Source organism: Nuphar pumila, chromosome 9 (genome assembly GCF_984573655.1).
Source record: "Nuphar pumila chromosome 9, dmNupPumi1.hap1.1, whole genome shotgun sequence".
Lineage (NCBI taxonomy): Eukaryota > Viridiplantae > Streptophyta > Magnoliopsida > Nymphaeales > Nymphaeaceae > Nuphar > Nuphar pumila.
In genome coordinates this window covers 84,204,576-84,220,696 of record NC_143257.1, presented here as the reverse complement: position 1 = coordinate 84,220,696, position 16,121 = coordinate 84,204,576, and the positions used below count along the sequence as shown (strand labels likewise).

Sequence of the window (16,121 nt, the reverse complement as noted above, 5' to 3'; positions counted from 1 at the left end):
AGAAACTGAGAGATTGCCATGTGTCCTCTGCAGGAGACACTCCAGATGGCGCCACCTCAGAGGAGACAAGCCTACCTTTTTTGTAGGAATTTAGGAGTGACACATGTCTCCTACTTTTCTGAAAAAAATAGGGAGAGGACATGTGTCAGGCTACTTTTCTAGAAGGAAGGAGGGGTTGACACGTGTCCCCTGCAGGAGACACACTTCAAGTGGCACCACCTCAGAGGAGACAAGCTCCACTTTTTCTAGACAGGACAACCTATGACACTTGGCATCTCCTGGCAGTCTTGGAATGACACATGGCGCAGGATGGATAGGGTGACACATGACAGATAAAATGGGATGACATTTGGCGGCTTCTTAGGGTAGCCCCACACTGACACTTGGCATGGAAATGGGAGGAGAGAGAAATGACAAGTGGCACCAATCCAGGGGACAAGGTTCCTATTTTTTTGGGTTTTTCAAAATTCAAATTTTCAAAAGAAAAGCTTGTGTGACACCACCTCAGTGTGGGTCCCACATTGCTTCTTTATTGAAATAAGGATAAAACAACAACTTATTTTTGGAATTTTCATAAAATCTGGGCTAATTGGTAAAACAGGAATTTTTGGAAAGAGTTGGCCCCTGTAGGGCAATTTTGTAAAAGGAAGATATTTGAAATTGTCAAAAGGGCAAAATCTGAGATAAGGTGGCTGAAATCCATATTAAAACTATCCAGATCATTTTCCTGAGAAAATATTTTGAAATTCAGAGTCCTGGGGGTAAAATGGGAAGAATTGATAATTTTGAAGACCCAGGGTTTTGAAATCAATTTTGAGAAGAGTTGAAATTCTAATCTGGATTGAAAGTTTTGAAATCAGGAGTTCTGGACCTCGAAATGACATGCTGTGCAGTGCAGTGATTTGAAATGCTCATGCAATGATATGCAATGTCATGTCTTATGAAATGCAATCTTGAACCAAGACTCTGGAGATGTCTGTCTCCTGTCAGGAGTAAAATCTTGAACATCTGAGATAAAAATAGAGAAAATTTGAGAGTTTCAGATGAAATTTGGACTTTTGCAAGGTCCGGGCTCAGAAAATGACTATTTTGTCCTCCAGCGATTTCAGAGGCTGGATGTTGATGCTTGGTGGAAATGTTGGGGAGGTGAGTGAAAATTTGGGGTGTTTACATCTCTCTCACGTATCAACGATTTGGCAGTCTCAGGGTCTGTCGTACCCTCAAAAGTAGGAGAGTCCAATTCCATGGATCACTTATGGGTAACCGTACTATTATTCTGCCCACTTTGGGCTATTAGGTGAAGATTCACATGCAATTGTTGTATCGCAACAGCTTGCTGTTGCACAACCTCCACAAGGTTGTTCACAACGCCCATAATATCGTCGCATCTAGTCTTCCAAGTCATCTATCATGACAAAAATGCATAATAAATCAATCGATAGGTCTAAGAACCAAGCTCGCTAAGCGATAATCGCCGCAATCATACAGAAATCACGAGCACACAACACACATAATTCAGGCAACATTCATCACAATTCAAGGAAAGGTCACATTGCAACTCAATCGTGCAACATCAACACGACCAATAAGCACATTCTATGAACGAACTCAAGCGACACCATACAAGGCTATTATCGCTAGAAAGTCAAACCTATAGATTCATAACTGGCCATATCAATCAATTTCAGAAGATCAATACTGCTCACCATAACCTTTCATGAAAATCAAAATCACACGAGTTCTCCGCCGAATTGCCTGATCTAAGTAGTGTACCACCTTACAAGGATTTACCGCCCTAGATCGTATACCTGGTCTTGGACAATACACTTCCTTACAGTTCACCGTCTTCGCGGCTACCCGGTCTTGGACAGTGTATCCTCACAGAGATTCTACCACTCTAGCCGAATTACCTGGTCTTGATCATACCTACGCTCACAGAGATTCCTTTGAGAACCCAATCCTCAACAAAGGCCATAATCAATAAAAATCACTGCGATACACATACCATCACAAATGACCGCTTACAGGGTCGATGGCCACAATATGATCAAAAAGATCCACGTCGGATCACCTGGTCTGAGAAACGTACAACCTCACAAGGATTTACTGCGCTAGATGGTTTACCTGGTCTTGGACAGTACACTTCCTCACAGTTCACCGGCTCCGCGGCTACCCGGTGTTGGACAGTGTATATCCTCACAGAGATTCGCCACACTAGTCGAATTACCTAGTCTTGGTCACACATCCCCTCACAGATACTCCATTGGAGATCAAATCCTCAACAGGTACCATACACAGTGATACATGCATCAATACAATCGACTGCTCAGAACAATTGACACTCAGGGTCAGAAGCCACCAATAAGGGCACAAGCACAAATACTGGCAATAGACATGGTATCACTTCACATGGCAACACAGAATCACACATTCTTCCAACAAGGTTCCACGAATCACAATCAAGTATCAAATCGAAACATCCATCGTATGTTCTCGCTAATTCTATTCTGGTGGCATGACAATCACATCATACTGAAGCATACATTGCCACAAGGAACATCACATCCTCAAATAAGACCTCAAAGCACATCTCATTCAACCACTTCAACGTGAAACATATGCACAAATCTACCAGGCATTCTAGTCCAAAATTCATGATATTTGACAATCATGCGTAACATTGGATACGTTCTCATCACCAAGAACGGCTGGTGAATCAACAATTATCCACTAACTGGATACACTAAGGCTCAACTCGCACAGGAAAGTCTTAGACACAAAGTTATGTCTAACATCGAACGATACCCAAAAAACACACAATTGAAGCTAACATTCAGAGTAAGCAACTTAAACAACAAAACTGAATTACGCATACTTACAGTGCGATGGATGATGCACGTTGAGACTTGAACCACACTTATGTATCTCTTTTAAAACATTGCTCTGATACCAAAACTGCGACACCCCCAAAATTTTCGACTTGTAAAATCCTTTAAAAATCCTTTGGATTTTGGGTAAACTTTTTTTTTTAAAACATTTGCACAAGTGCGGAAGTATTGAAAAGGAAAACAAGCGGCGAACCCCGAGGCGGGTCACAAGAGTGAAACAGCAAGGTTTGAAACAACTTTTTATTAATATTTACAAAATGTACAACCAATCCCTTATACCAAAACCAGTAACTGCCAAGATCCTCAAAGTTTCTAGAAGTGCGGGTTCAGAGTCTGCTGCCGCACATCGATCTCCATCGCACGCCTAAGTAAAACACCTATATCCCCATAAAACGGGGTCAGTACTCTTTTGAGTTGGTGAGACAAACCAAACCACAATGTATCCATGTGTGGAAAATAAAGTAGTAATAAAACTACACATAGAGCAACAAGAGAATATAACTAGCAGGAGTTAATGCGATTAAGCAAAGCATGACATTTCATTTCACAATTCACATCAAGTAGTATAGTATGCATCAAGGAACATAAATCTCTAACACAGTTTATAATATTTGTAACATGGTATGCATCACAAAATGTAAATCACTAATGTAACAATACAAAAGATTGTGACATGCATACAGATGTGCCATCATGAACTGTGCACAGATACAAGTGGACAAGTATGTGCAACGTGCCATAAGTGCAAGAACTAGCCAAGCAACAATACAATCATTGCACGTTAGGATGAGACAGTTAGAATCATTTTGCCATGGTAAAGTATGACTCACAAGCTGTGCCAAAGTTCTTAAACCATGTATTACAACCATAAGCGAGCTCATCTCGCCAAGTGGGGCCATCACCAACAAACAACTCACCAAGGAGTTCTATTGTCGCACAAGTCTTATAAGATTGTGATTTCCATAAGTGTGCCTCAAGCTCCTTTCATAGATAGGGAAAATACATGTAATTTGCCAATGTGATTGTACATTCAAAAATCACCAATGTGAGCATACGATTACATTCATTAGTGCAAAGCTTATGTGCTAAAGTGTGTGGCAGTGCACGGCTTCTTTGTGACACTACGCTACGTAACACAAATATAATACGTTTAGAATATTTCTGTTGTGATGTGCCAAGGTGCCAAGCATGTATGACAAGAAAAATGCCATCAGCCACTTAACTTCATAAAAATCTCATTTAACAAAAAGGCATTAACAAGGTATCATTGCAAGCATTGCGAACATTTTACGTGCAAAGCAACATTTGTTTTTGAATTTGTTCACAAGCAGCCATTCCAGTGACGAGAGTGAATCAATACTACACCAATTGTTGGTTTTTACCATTCCATTACATATACATAACTATTTTTATGTGACTTGCATTAAACCACGTGCACGCATCGTACAAGTTGTAACCAGTTAAAGTACTTAATGATTTCATTGGAAATATTGGATCCTGAGTTGATGGGCACTCATGCAGCCCCATAGGCTGCAGTCCGAAGCTCGCTAACGAAGCAAAACTGTGGCGAGAAGGAGGGATGTCCCACAACTGGGTTGGAGCTGTCCAAAAATATGTTGGCATCCTTACCAGCCGCATCAGTGCCATGGGGTACCTAACGCACACATGCAAGCTGGGCCGTGCTGCCGAACTGTGGCAGCGACCACTACGAGGTGACAACAACCATTTTGCGGCAGGTAACGAACTGAAGAAGAAGGACAACAACCATGTTGTCCCGTAAACCGTAAGAGCCAACCACCTTGGCCCGAGTGGGGCCGGTCCAGGGAAGGTCACGGGCTGGGGGCTCAGCCAACGCAAGACAGCCCCGGGTCTGGACTGTGTAGTCCCACCACACTCCAAGCTAAAACAAACAAAGAAAGGGGTCTGGACTGGGCGTCCAGACCCAGTATGGCTCAGCCACTCAAAGTCGGTCCAGGTCTGGACTGATTGGTCCAGACCATGGAGGGAGTGCTCAGGCATGAGCACGGTCTGGATCGTGAGTCCAAACCCAGCTGGCATTCAGCCAGCACCAAAAGAAGGTGGGGGTGCAGGCCCAGCTGCTTGCACCCAGCTGCAGCCCAAACACAACATGGCTGAAGCAAGGTTCGAACCAACCCGAAAACAAAGGGCTTAGCGCCCCTCCTACCGAACTGGGTTCGACCAGGGCCTATGACAGGTCTGGACTGAGTTCGGTCCAGACCATGTCAGGCCGAACAGGGTGACCAAACCCCAAAGCCACCGACTGGGCTCAGTTCAAGGAGTTCACCATCAACCGGGAAGAGAAAAGCAAACGTGCATCCAGAAATTTTCTAGACATCCAAACAGAGATCTTAGAGAGTGGAAAAAGGGAAAATGGGGCTCAACCCTACCTCCCCGAGCCAGCACTGCCCGAATGCAAGAGAGTCGACCCAGCTGGGCACGACTGCTGGTTATAGGGTCTGTCTAGGGCTTCCCAGCCAACCGAAAATACCATGGTAGAAAAACCCTGGTTGACACAAAACAATCCAACAAACAAGCTGGAAAACACATAGTTATAAAATGGTTTCCAGCCATTACGCAATCCTAAAACATATCCATGATGGATTCTAGAATACTGGATGCATCCAACAACAGGTAAGTAAATCTCGAAACAATATCAAGCCAACTATGACTAAATGGCGAAATGGGAAAAAACAAATGCATGAGGGCTTGCCCAACCAAAACCCAACTTACAATGCATGCAAGTGTACTCAATAAAATCCATATAGGTGAAGAAAAACTTGAAATGTTCTCAAGCTAACCACGACATGAAGGCGTGTTCAAACAAAGAACCATATTCTTATGCATGCAGCCTATCCGTTAAATTCTTAAATGAGAGAAATAAGAACAAAAGGGCTCAACCGAAATCCACAATCACGGTCTTGTGAAGGAGCGTCTCACCTTCAATGCTTTGAACAACAAAGGAGATGAAGATGGAGGTGGTGTGTGCTACGGTTGGAGCTCCAGCTAGGTACCCCTCACACTCACGGTTGGAGAAGAAGGGAAGGAGGAGAGAGACTCCACCAAGAAATCACCCATGGCAAAATCCCCTCTTTCTCTCTCATAAGGCCTTTAATAGCTAGGTTTACCAAAAGGGACGACTGAGATTGCAGCTAATGAGATGGAGGGCTGGGGTGCTCCACGCCCCCCCTTAGATTTCCACGCCCAATGCATGTTGAGCTTTTAAAACCTTTATAAGTATTTACAAAAATGCCATTAAAAGGGGTTTAATGAAAGCCTTTAAAACTTGTAGAAGATACATGGGTTGCCCCTTGGCTGCCGCCCAAGCTAGCCAACCGGTGTAAGTTATTTGAAATGGTTCATATTATTTACAAAAGGGCCATGGGACGCCAGTCCCATGCCTCCACTTTGGAAAACTCGCCCCTCATGATGAAGCTTTATGCTTCATCATGAGTCTTGGAATAAAAACATGGCTAATCGTGGCCTCCTTTTCAAAACCCATGCAAATTCTTGCAAAAATGCCACCCAACTGGTCCACTCTTGACCATCTGGTCAACCAAATCCAAAATCGTCCTCTAGAGAGGTCTCCCAATGGGTTTGGGTCCTCCTCTAGTGATCCAGATCCAAATCCGAAATCGCCAAATGCAATACTTCAAGAAAATGCTTATTTAATGTATTAAAATACTAAATTAATTCCCATAAATCATTTAGTTCTCTACAAAACTTCAATTAGTATGGAATGCTTAATGCTTCCTAAGGAAATTGTCTTTTGTTTGCAGTAATTAAGCGTATTACGATTCAGGTCCAATCGTCGAGCAAAACTCGTAATTCACATGCACTGACGAAGTTTTTACATCGTATGGGTCCCAAATTTGGGGACAAGCTATAAAAATATATTATAAATTAACCCTTAAAATGTCAAAGATTAATTTGTCCAGAATTAGGCACTTCTTATTTACACAGTGTATTTACGCGATTTTTGGGTCGCGTGTACAAAACTAAAACACAAAACATAGTTAATTTACATCAAATTGTTATCATCGCAAAATTTTTACTTTTGCAAATCAAACTGACCTTTGAAAAAGATTTTGAAAATAACTCGCCTCCGTTTTTAAAATGCGGGATTATTCCGAAGAATGGGACTCGCCTGTCGGTACGAGGTTCGACCGTTCCTGCCACCTTTAATAGGGGTAATCGATCCAAGGATCAATCTACTGCTTTGCTCTGTTCAACTTGTCTAAACCATATTCTAATTCCTAAATGCATAAAGAATCAGGCATGTGCTATGAATTTCTGAAAATGCATATTTGAAAGGATGATGTTTGCTTCGAATAACTGAAACACTTAGAATAGATATCACATGGAAAATCGTGAATTGGGATTTGAAATGTACTTCTGAGAAAAGTAAAAATCGATTTCTGAAGAAATGTAAGGATTTTGTGAAAATCGATTTTGAGAAATATGAAATAACTTTGGAAAACTTGATTTCTTTGAATCAGAACTCTGAAATTGAAAATATAACTTAGAAAATCGAATTTGGAACTTGAGAAATACTTGAAATATCATGGGCAAATCCATATTTTGAGAAAATTGATTTTTGAATAAGACTTAGGAATTTTTTGAGAAAATGAATTTCTTTGAATTGAGATTTGAACTGGCATTGGCAAATGCATGAAATGAATGAATATGGATTTGAGGAATTGATAAATACTTTTTGTATTTTTGAGAAATGCAGTGCATTTTGAAGTTAACCTAAGAGTGTAGGCTGAATGTGGCTAATGTGAAGATCATAAATCTAGGTATCATTCATATTCTGACTATGGCCATAAATACGAATTCCACCAAGTTTATAAACTTCATAAAAGCTAGTGTATGTGCCATTCGTGTAGACAATAGTGAGTTTGAATATGCATGAATCATCATCCATCACACATTAACATTATTTAAAAAAATAAACTATATGCAATGCAAATCCTAATCTATGCAAGAATTTAAATTCTTATTCCAAAGTTTACATTTAACTTACATCACTATTGAAATTTAAATACATGAAAAATAAAATCTTCAATGTACCTGCAAAACTAGAAAGCTTGGTTAGTGAATATATGTTGGCTTTTCTAGGTTTATCCAGTAATATCTAGAAATTACTGGATTTTGCTAGATATAAGCCTTTTCCATGATTCCCTTAAATCAAAATTATAAAGTATGAAATAAAATTGAATAAATAAGGAAGATAAGATATGAAATTTCGAAATTGGGGTCAAAATAACCAAAATACCCCTAATAACAAGACTATGGCCTTGAAATTAGGGTTTTCAGAAAGATATTTGGTAAATGCAAGTTTTGAAATACAAATAAAAAATAAATCAAACTAAATATGCTATGACATGATTAAAAATATGGAAATTAGGGTTAGGAATTTCGAAATTGAGGTCAAATGACCAAATTGCCCCTGATAGCAAGACTATGGCCTTGAAATCAGGGTTTTTAGAAAATATTTTGGTAAAAACTTAGGTTTTATGCACTAAATGAAATCAAATGAGCATCAAATTAAACCTAAAGCATCCTAATATGATTATGAATATGATTAAACCCTAAAAATATATGCTTATGCACAAAAATCAAAGAATATCACAAATTTTGTGATTTTTGCAATGTTTTGGAATTCTTCGGGTGCCCTGTTTTGCAATTCAAGCCATTCAAGCATCAAACGGATTCTAAAAATCTTAAAAATTGGTACCTGCACTTGTTATAACCCTAATATTAAATTAGAATTATAAAAATATTTTTTTGGTATTAAATTAATCCGAAAATTGCATTAAACCCTAAAAATATGCTATTTTTAGCCTAGTTCACCAACCAGTCTCAGTCCAAGACCCGAACCAGGGGTCAAACCTCCATGAAAATTTATGAATTTTAAAAGAGAACAAATAGACAAGAAAACCAAACTTTTCCTTTTTACAGATCTGAAAAATCTTTTAAAACCAGGGAGATCCCTATCCGACAATCCGGACTTGAATATATTGATTTTAACTTTGGTCTTAACTGATACTTTCAATTGAACATTCCGGGATAAATAGCAGTGCTCATTTAAAATATTTGAGATTTTAACAGTGAACAGTTTACATAAAAATAATAATACTCACTTTTTACTAATCATGAATTGGATCTGTAGTTTGGGATTTATAAACAACACAAGTCTGATTAGGGTTTTGGAAAACCCTAACGCGTTTTAAATTGAAAATCAGAGTCTCTGACAAAGGAAAAATACTAAACAGTAATAAAAAATTCTGAAAATTTCACAGTAGATAGATCTAATCAACATAAATCCATGGAACTTTACATATCTAAAATCGGATATAATATGAGAAAAATATCATCACAGCAAGTTACCCTCTTGATTTTAACAACGATTTTAAAGTTTTAAAAACCCGATTTGATGTCTGATTTTTCTGACAGGGTTCTCGAAGTCCAAAAACTCTGATTTTTTTACAGTAGATCAATAACATATGCATGCATCACATATAAAAACATCAGAAATTAACAGCACATATTTCAATCCGAAACAACATGCTCTTTTCTGTTCTAAACTAAAAAACACACAGAAATCTAAGAAACTTGAGAAAATATGCATTAACTAATGAAAACAATAAAATAAATACTAAAACAGTAAAATAAAAATTATTTCTATGCTGGAAAACGTGTAATAAACATGGATAAACAAATAAATAAATAAAATATAGGGAATCCATGGCTGGAATTTGCTTTCACCTTTGAAATCATGGATTTAACCCATTTAACGGGTAAATCTCACGTTTTGTCGGTTAAGAACATGAAAAACGTACCTATCATCGATTCTAATGGATTAGAATCCTTGAAATCACCCTCAAACTGAGTTAGATCATCTTCTTGGGTCGATTTTGGGGTTCTTGGATGAAATCCATGGTTAAATCCATGAACACAAGAGTTTCCATAGTGAAATCTATTGAAAAATCATAAAAACTAATAAAATAATAATAAAATAATATTAAATAAACTCACCTTGGGGCTGCAGCTTCAATGGAGGAAGGTAGAGGTGCTGGAGAGGAGAAAGAGGCCACAAAAATTTGAGAGAAAAGAGCTCCCCTTTGACCCCCTTTAGGTCCCCTATTTATAGATTTTCAAAAAGTCACTTAATTAGGGTTAATTAAGAGGTTTTTCATTTTTTCAGGACTCTTTCTAATAAATCCACTAAGGGCAACGATTTTTTGTGGTTTCCTAACCCTAAATGAACTCTAATTAAACTCTAATTAATACCTAATTAAACCCTAAAAAGTCCAAATGTGACACCACCTAGTATGGACCCACATTTGGTTTTTAAAACCTGAATTTAAAACCTTTAAAAACCAATGGTTTAAAAGTTAAATAAAATGGATTTTTAAAATTGATTTTGACTCCTCTAAACCCCTAACCTAACTAGGACAATGACTAACCCTAGTCTAGCCCTGACTTACTCGAATATGGCGCCACCCCGAGTGGGCCCTACTTGAGTTTTTTTCAAAAAGCGATTTTAAAACTTGAAATTGAAGGAGTTTTCAAAAGAGATTAAAAGGTAGACTTGAAATTAAAAGTTTTGAAATGGCATAGAGTTCCAACTGGGTCAAAACTCCTCTGGATATGGCGCCAACTGAGTGGACCCCACATCAGAGTTTTGAAAATTTGAAATAAATACTGAAAATGGCTTTGAAAAGGGGTTAAAATAAATAGTTGAAATTCAAAGATTTTTGAAAATAGAGTCTCAAGCGAACTAGACTCTGGGCTAGAGTTCTAAATTTTTAGGACTCTGTGATTTTGGTTTTTAAAAGCCAAATAAAGAAATTTTTGAAAAGATTTCATCGAAAATGGTGAAACAAGTCAGAAAATACAGTCAGGGTTAGACTCCTAACTCGATTAGAACTCTAAATTAGAGTCCTAGATTAACTGGACTCTACAAAATGATCTAAATTTTGAAAATAAATGGAAATAAATAAAAAATGGAAATGACAACGGACTTCAAAACAGACTCCTGACTGGACTAGGACTCTGGGACAGAGTCCTGATCGGACTGAAACTCTAGATTTTTTTGGTATTTTTTTGAAAAACAGACGAAAGAACAATATAAACAATGACAAGTATTGAAATAGAACAGAGTTCTGATTCAACTGAGACTCTGAGAACAAAGTCCTGATTGAACTAGGACTCTCAGATTTTTGGATTTTCTGATAAAACAAATGAGAGAATTTTGGAAAACAGTTAAAAATGGGATGAAATTGAAGTTTTGGTTCAGAGTCCTGTTCTGATTAGGACTCTAAGAAAGAGTCCTGATTCGATCAGAACTCTAAGAAATTTTGGTTTTCTGGTAAGTAAAGGATGAAATTTAAGCAAAGCTTTTGAAAACCAGTGAAAATGAAATATGAAAACCAATTTTGAATAGAGTCCTGATTCAATCAGGACTCTGAGGTAGAGTCCTGATTTGATCCGGACTCCGGGATAAAAGCTCAGAATTTTGAAATTCTTTGATAAAAGTGTAACAGTTTTGATAGATGGAAAGATTTTTGAAAGATTCTTTCAAAATTGAAATCAGGATCAGAGTCCTGATCCAACTAGGACTCTCTGAACAGAGTCCTGTTCTGACTAAAACTCTGAGTTTCTGACTCATTTTGAAAGATTTTGAAAGATTTGATTGAAAATGGATAAAATAGTTGTAAAAGATTAGAGTCCCAATCCAATTGAAACTCTGAAGAAGAGTCCTGATCCGACTGGACTCTTGAAGAAGAGTCCTGATCCAACTAGGACTCTGAAATTTTGGCCAAAACAGCAGATTTTGAAAGGTTTTCTTTAAAGACAGGTAAAAAGGTAGTGAAAAGTAGAGTTTTGATCCGACTAAGACTCTGAAAAAGAGTCCTGATCCAATTAGGACTCTAAGATTTTTGAAGGAATCCAGAAGCGACACCACCTAAATGGGCCTCATCTGAGAATTGAAATCAATTGAAATTGAGTTTGAAATGAATCCAGATCGTTTTCTAAGAAAGTATTTCAAAATATAAGGTCCCGGGGGTTGGAAAATGACAGAATGTTGAATAAAAACCTAGGTTTTAAAATTGTTTTTGAAAGAAAAGTTTTAAAACTCAAATCTGGATTGAATGTTTTGAAAACAGGAGTGCTGGATCTCGAAAATGAGATGGGATGACATGCAATGATATGCAATGACACATGAAATGTAAGTACTGGATGAGGGTGAAAATTTGGGGTGTTTACACAAATTACCTGGTACAATCTCATAAACACACAAAAGCATGTATTCCAACTCAAATCAAACAGTAAAGTCCTCAGAAAATTTCATGGGTCTTACATCGAATCTCATTCTATGCATTAATTTGTGCCATCATTGATCTATATATGGCAATTTTGATCTATATCTTGTTTTTGTTCTGTTTTTACAGTTGAACTCTCATTTTATCAGATTTTTCGTTCCTCCTTTTTTATTATGGTAGTTACTTTTATTGACCCATCATTATTGACTTCCTGTTTTTGTCGCTAACACATTTTCCTCCTTGCTCATCTCCTTTTATGTCTTGGCTCATTTCATCTTTAGTTTTCCTTCACTCATTATGATTTTTCGGTTTGCATCTAATTTCTATTTTCTTATTGACAATTGCTTTGCATTTGCTATTTTGATGTTCTGCATACATGATGATCTAAATCTGTTTGGTTATTTCCTATTAATCAGGTTTATCAGCCATATTTTGGTTTCATATTCTCGATTTAAATTGTCTATTGTGAATAAACTTTCATTTACATTATCAGTTTCCTGTATTTTTTTTTTACCTCTTGCTTTTCCACTGTACCACCCTTCTCTTCTGGCCACATTCCCTTGCTATTCGCTTCTTTTGGAGTCCTTTTTTTTTGGGGTTTTGTTGCAATTGGAGCCAACCAATATCCTCCATTCACCTGCGTATGCCTTAAAGCACGAGGATGGCCAATTTCTTTATAAGGAAAGGTGTGAGAAAGATTCTCAAGCATAAAGACAGTAACGCTGGTGAAAGAGATCGTGATCTTGAAGGGTTACAATCTTTATTTTCTTAGTGAGCTCCATACATCAGAAGTTGGGAATATTATGGAGATGACGTTAAATGGAAGCAATTGCTGGAACATCAGTAGTCATTGATCTAACTGCTGAATTGATCATTGAAGGATTAAGCTGGGCATGGCATTCTAGCCCAGTTTGCAGGACATTAGAGTATAGTTTCTATTTCTTGCAGCATTCCAACCTACTGTAACCTTATACCCACATCACAATTACCCTACCCAACATCCGCCATTTCAAACATACTACATTTGCTGCATTACCTTTTAACGGTGCCTATTTCCATCATCTCTACATTCCATTTTCAAATTATTGCATCCTCATATTCAACTTCAACCCCACTTACCTGTCATAGCCACCAACATTCTGTCCCATCATTTTCTACCCACCTGCATTATTTCCACTATTTCAGCCTCACCCAGTCACTTGCTGCAATTGCAGCAACGTCAACACTCCATCACACACTGCTGCACTTCATTCCCTCATCCAGCTGCTATACCTACCCTACACTACCCTGTTTGAAGAGTTCTTCGACTCATATTGTAGACAAGAAGTTCTTGGTTCGCTCGTTATGCATATGGGTTCTGGCATAAATTTTGAAGTTAACTCTGCACTGGAGACCTTGATCTTGCTGTCTTCCAAATATTTGAAAGAGGTTATTTCAACTTCTTCACACATAAATGGTATTTTGGACTATCTAGAAGGATTTAGTGATGAAAATCTGCACAAGGTTTATGAACTGTTTAGCCATTTAGCTATGTCAGATGCAAGCTTGGATGGTTGTGGTATTGCAAATGAACTTTTGATGATTGTTCGAAAACAGGTTTCTCATCCAGATTGGAGGTACAAAAGAAGGGGGATAATTGGTATTCTCAAAGTAGTTTCTTTATTGGGTGAAGTAAATGCTTTGCCAAGCATGCTCGCATCTCAGAAAACAAACAGTGAGGAGTCTTTGGACTTGCTAAAGATCGCACTTGACTCTTGCAAAGTGTCTCCTCTGCTTTTGGTCCTGTTCTATGATGAGTTGGTTGGATTGTTAGGTTGCATAAGCCTTCAACAACCTATTATGGAGTGGATGTGCAAGCTTGTGGGAGAGTTTGAATCTGCATTCCTATATGACCTTGAGGGAGGCCAATTATCTAGCAAGATTGATGAGATGGGTGATTTGGAAGGGGAACTGTGGATGAACTTAGATGGTGATCTATCTTCAATTTGTTTGAACATATTGTCACTACTTTCGTCTTCACAACAGAAATCAACAACTTTGCAGTTTCTTCCAGCCAACTTCCTATTATTATCAGTTGTTGAGAGGTTGACTAATCAAGGCTCTCTTGGAGGTATCAATGCACTTCTTGGTTGTCCACTATATCTTCCTTCTACCAAGTATTTCATGGAAACTGTCTGAAAATCTCTAAGTGCAAAGCAGAAGCAAATAGTGTGTTTGTCACTCTATTATTCCATCAACTGGATGAGGGAATTGCTTAATGCCTTCTCTTCACAATTTTTTAGCAAAGAGGATTGCATTACTCATGCTATGAAGGAGGAAGCAAAATCAAAGTTACTGGTGCGCTTGAGAAACTTGGTTTTCTTGGAGAGTCTTTTGAATGCGTGTCTTGAGTTACACTCTTATTCCCTACCAGGGCTTAACTGAGCTTTCATCAACTTCATTCCTCAGTAATTATGAACAGTTGCAGCATGGCGATCTTAAGACAAACAAGAGAATGGTACCTAATGAAACTTTGCATAACAGTAAGAAAAGACAGAAAAAGGCCTCAGGTAATCCAGCATCAGACCTTCGTGGAAGCCTCAGACAAACTACCATTTTGGAAACCCTTAAGAGAGCTGATGCTGCAATGAGCCAACAGGTATCAAAAGATTTCTCAATCTCAACAAAGAAAGATTCAGTAGATGGAGAATATCTGAGTGATGTGCTTGATCTCATAAAGATTTCCATGGAAACCATGGTTTTGGATGAGCAAAGACACAACTTCAGGCCTTTAGTTGTGGACTCTTTGTCAATACTATCTCTTTCAGAGAAGCAGGATCCTTGTTGTCCAGATTCTGCAGCAGAGCTGCCCCTACACTTATATCTTCTTCGTGATCTTAATTCTAAGCTTGATTGGTTGAGGCCCACAAGAAAACATTTTGTTGCTGCTAGTATGAAAGGTTGCAAGACCTCATGTGGTCTCTGTAAGATGTCCATCACAGAATTCTAAAATAAGATTAGGCCATTGTTTCCCTGTCTCAGGAAGCATCTTGACATTGTAGTATGTGTGCTGAAGGAGGGCTCTGAAACCTGTCAAGACCATTGGGGAAGTAAATCTGAATCAGCTGGTAATCCAGGCATAGCTTAACTGCCAAGATCGAGGTCTTCTGTGGCCTTCTCTATCTGTAAAGAAATTTTGTGCTGCTACAACAAGATGTTGAGTCTTCCAGATATATATTTCCAACTGAACGCTGGAATCCTTAAGGATTTGCTGGACACATTCCAGTCAAGTAGAATACTGGATGATATCCTCTCAGGTATCCAACCATCTCCTTCATCTGGAAATATAGACTACTCCTTCTGTGCTGCTTATTCATTCTTTGATTCTATAATAGATATAGCATGCTCATCCTCATTCTCATTGGCATCAGAGGTACTGGTTACTCTTCAATCACTTGTGAACTCTGTCCAGATGTTCATGGATAAGCAATCAGAAGGGAATAGGAAGAACTGTATAGGATTTGTAACTGGAATCCTCCCATCCCTGCGTAAGAGGCTTGGAGCCTTAGCCCAAAGGCTCTTAGCTTATGACTGGGACTGCCGAGACCATGAGAGTGGCTGGAGAAGTAGAGGTGACGTGTTGTAGAAGATACTTCACATCTACTTAACAAACAATGAACCAGTGTGTGATTTTCTTAGTGAACTTGCTTGCATAATCTTGCCACAGGTTCCTTCTTGCAAAACAAGAAATGAGCAAAATTCAGTTAGCAGCCTCCCAACGCTTTGCTCTGCCACACAGCACCTCCCTGCTGTGACTTCCTCATAAAATCTCACTCACTTGTGTTTGCTGTCCATGCATAATTATGCACTTAATACCCTGCCACCCCCATCATTTCATCTCTTC

At 38.4% G+C, this 16,121-nt stretch overlaps 1 protein-coding gene across 1 annotated transcript; it reads left to right on the top strand.

Moving 5' to 3' along the window:
• The first annotated feature begins 13,057 nt into the window (after window positions 1-13,057).
• LOC149828663 (uncharacterized) lies at window positions 13,058-15,863 on the top strand. Its single transcript, XM_090017112.1, has 6 exons — window positions 13,058-13,200; window positions 13,453-14,394; window positions 14,521-14,575; window positions 14,652-15,208; window positions 15,294-15,345; window positions 15,432-15,863. The coding sequence occupies exons 1-6, from the start codon at window positions 13,058-13,060 to the stop codon at window positions 15,861-15,863; spliced, it is 2,181 nt and encodes a 726-aa protein (XP_089873238.1).
• Window positions 15,864-16,121: the final 258 nt, after the last annotated feature.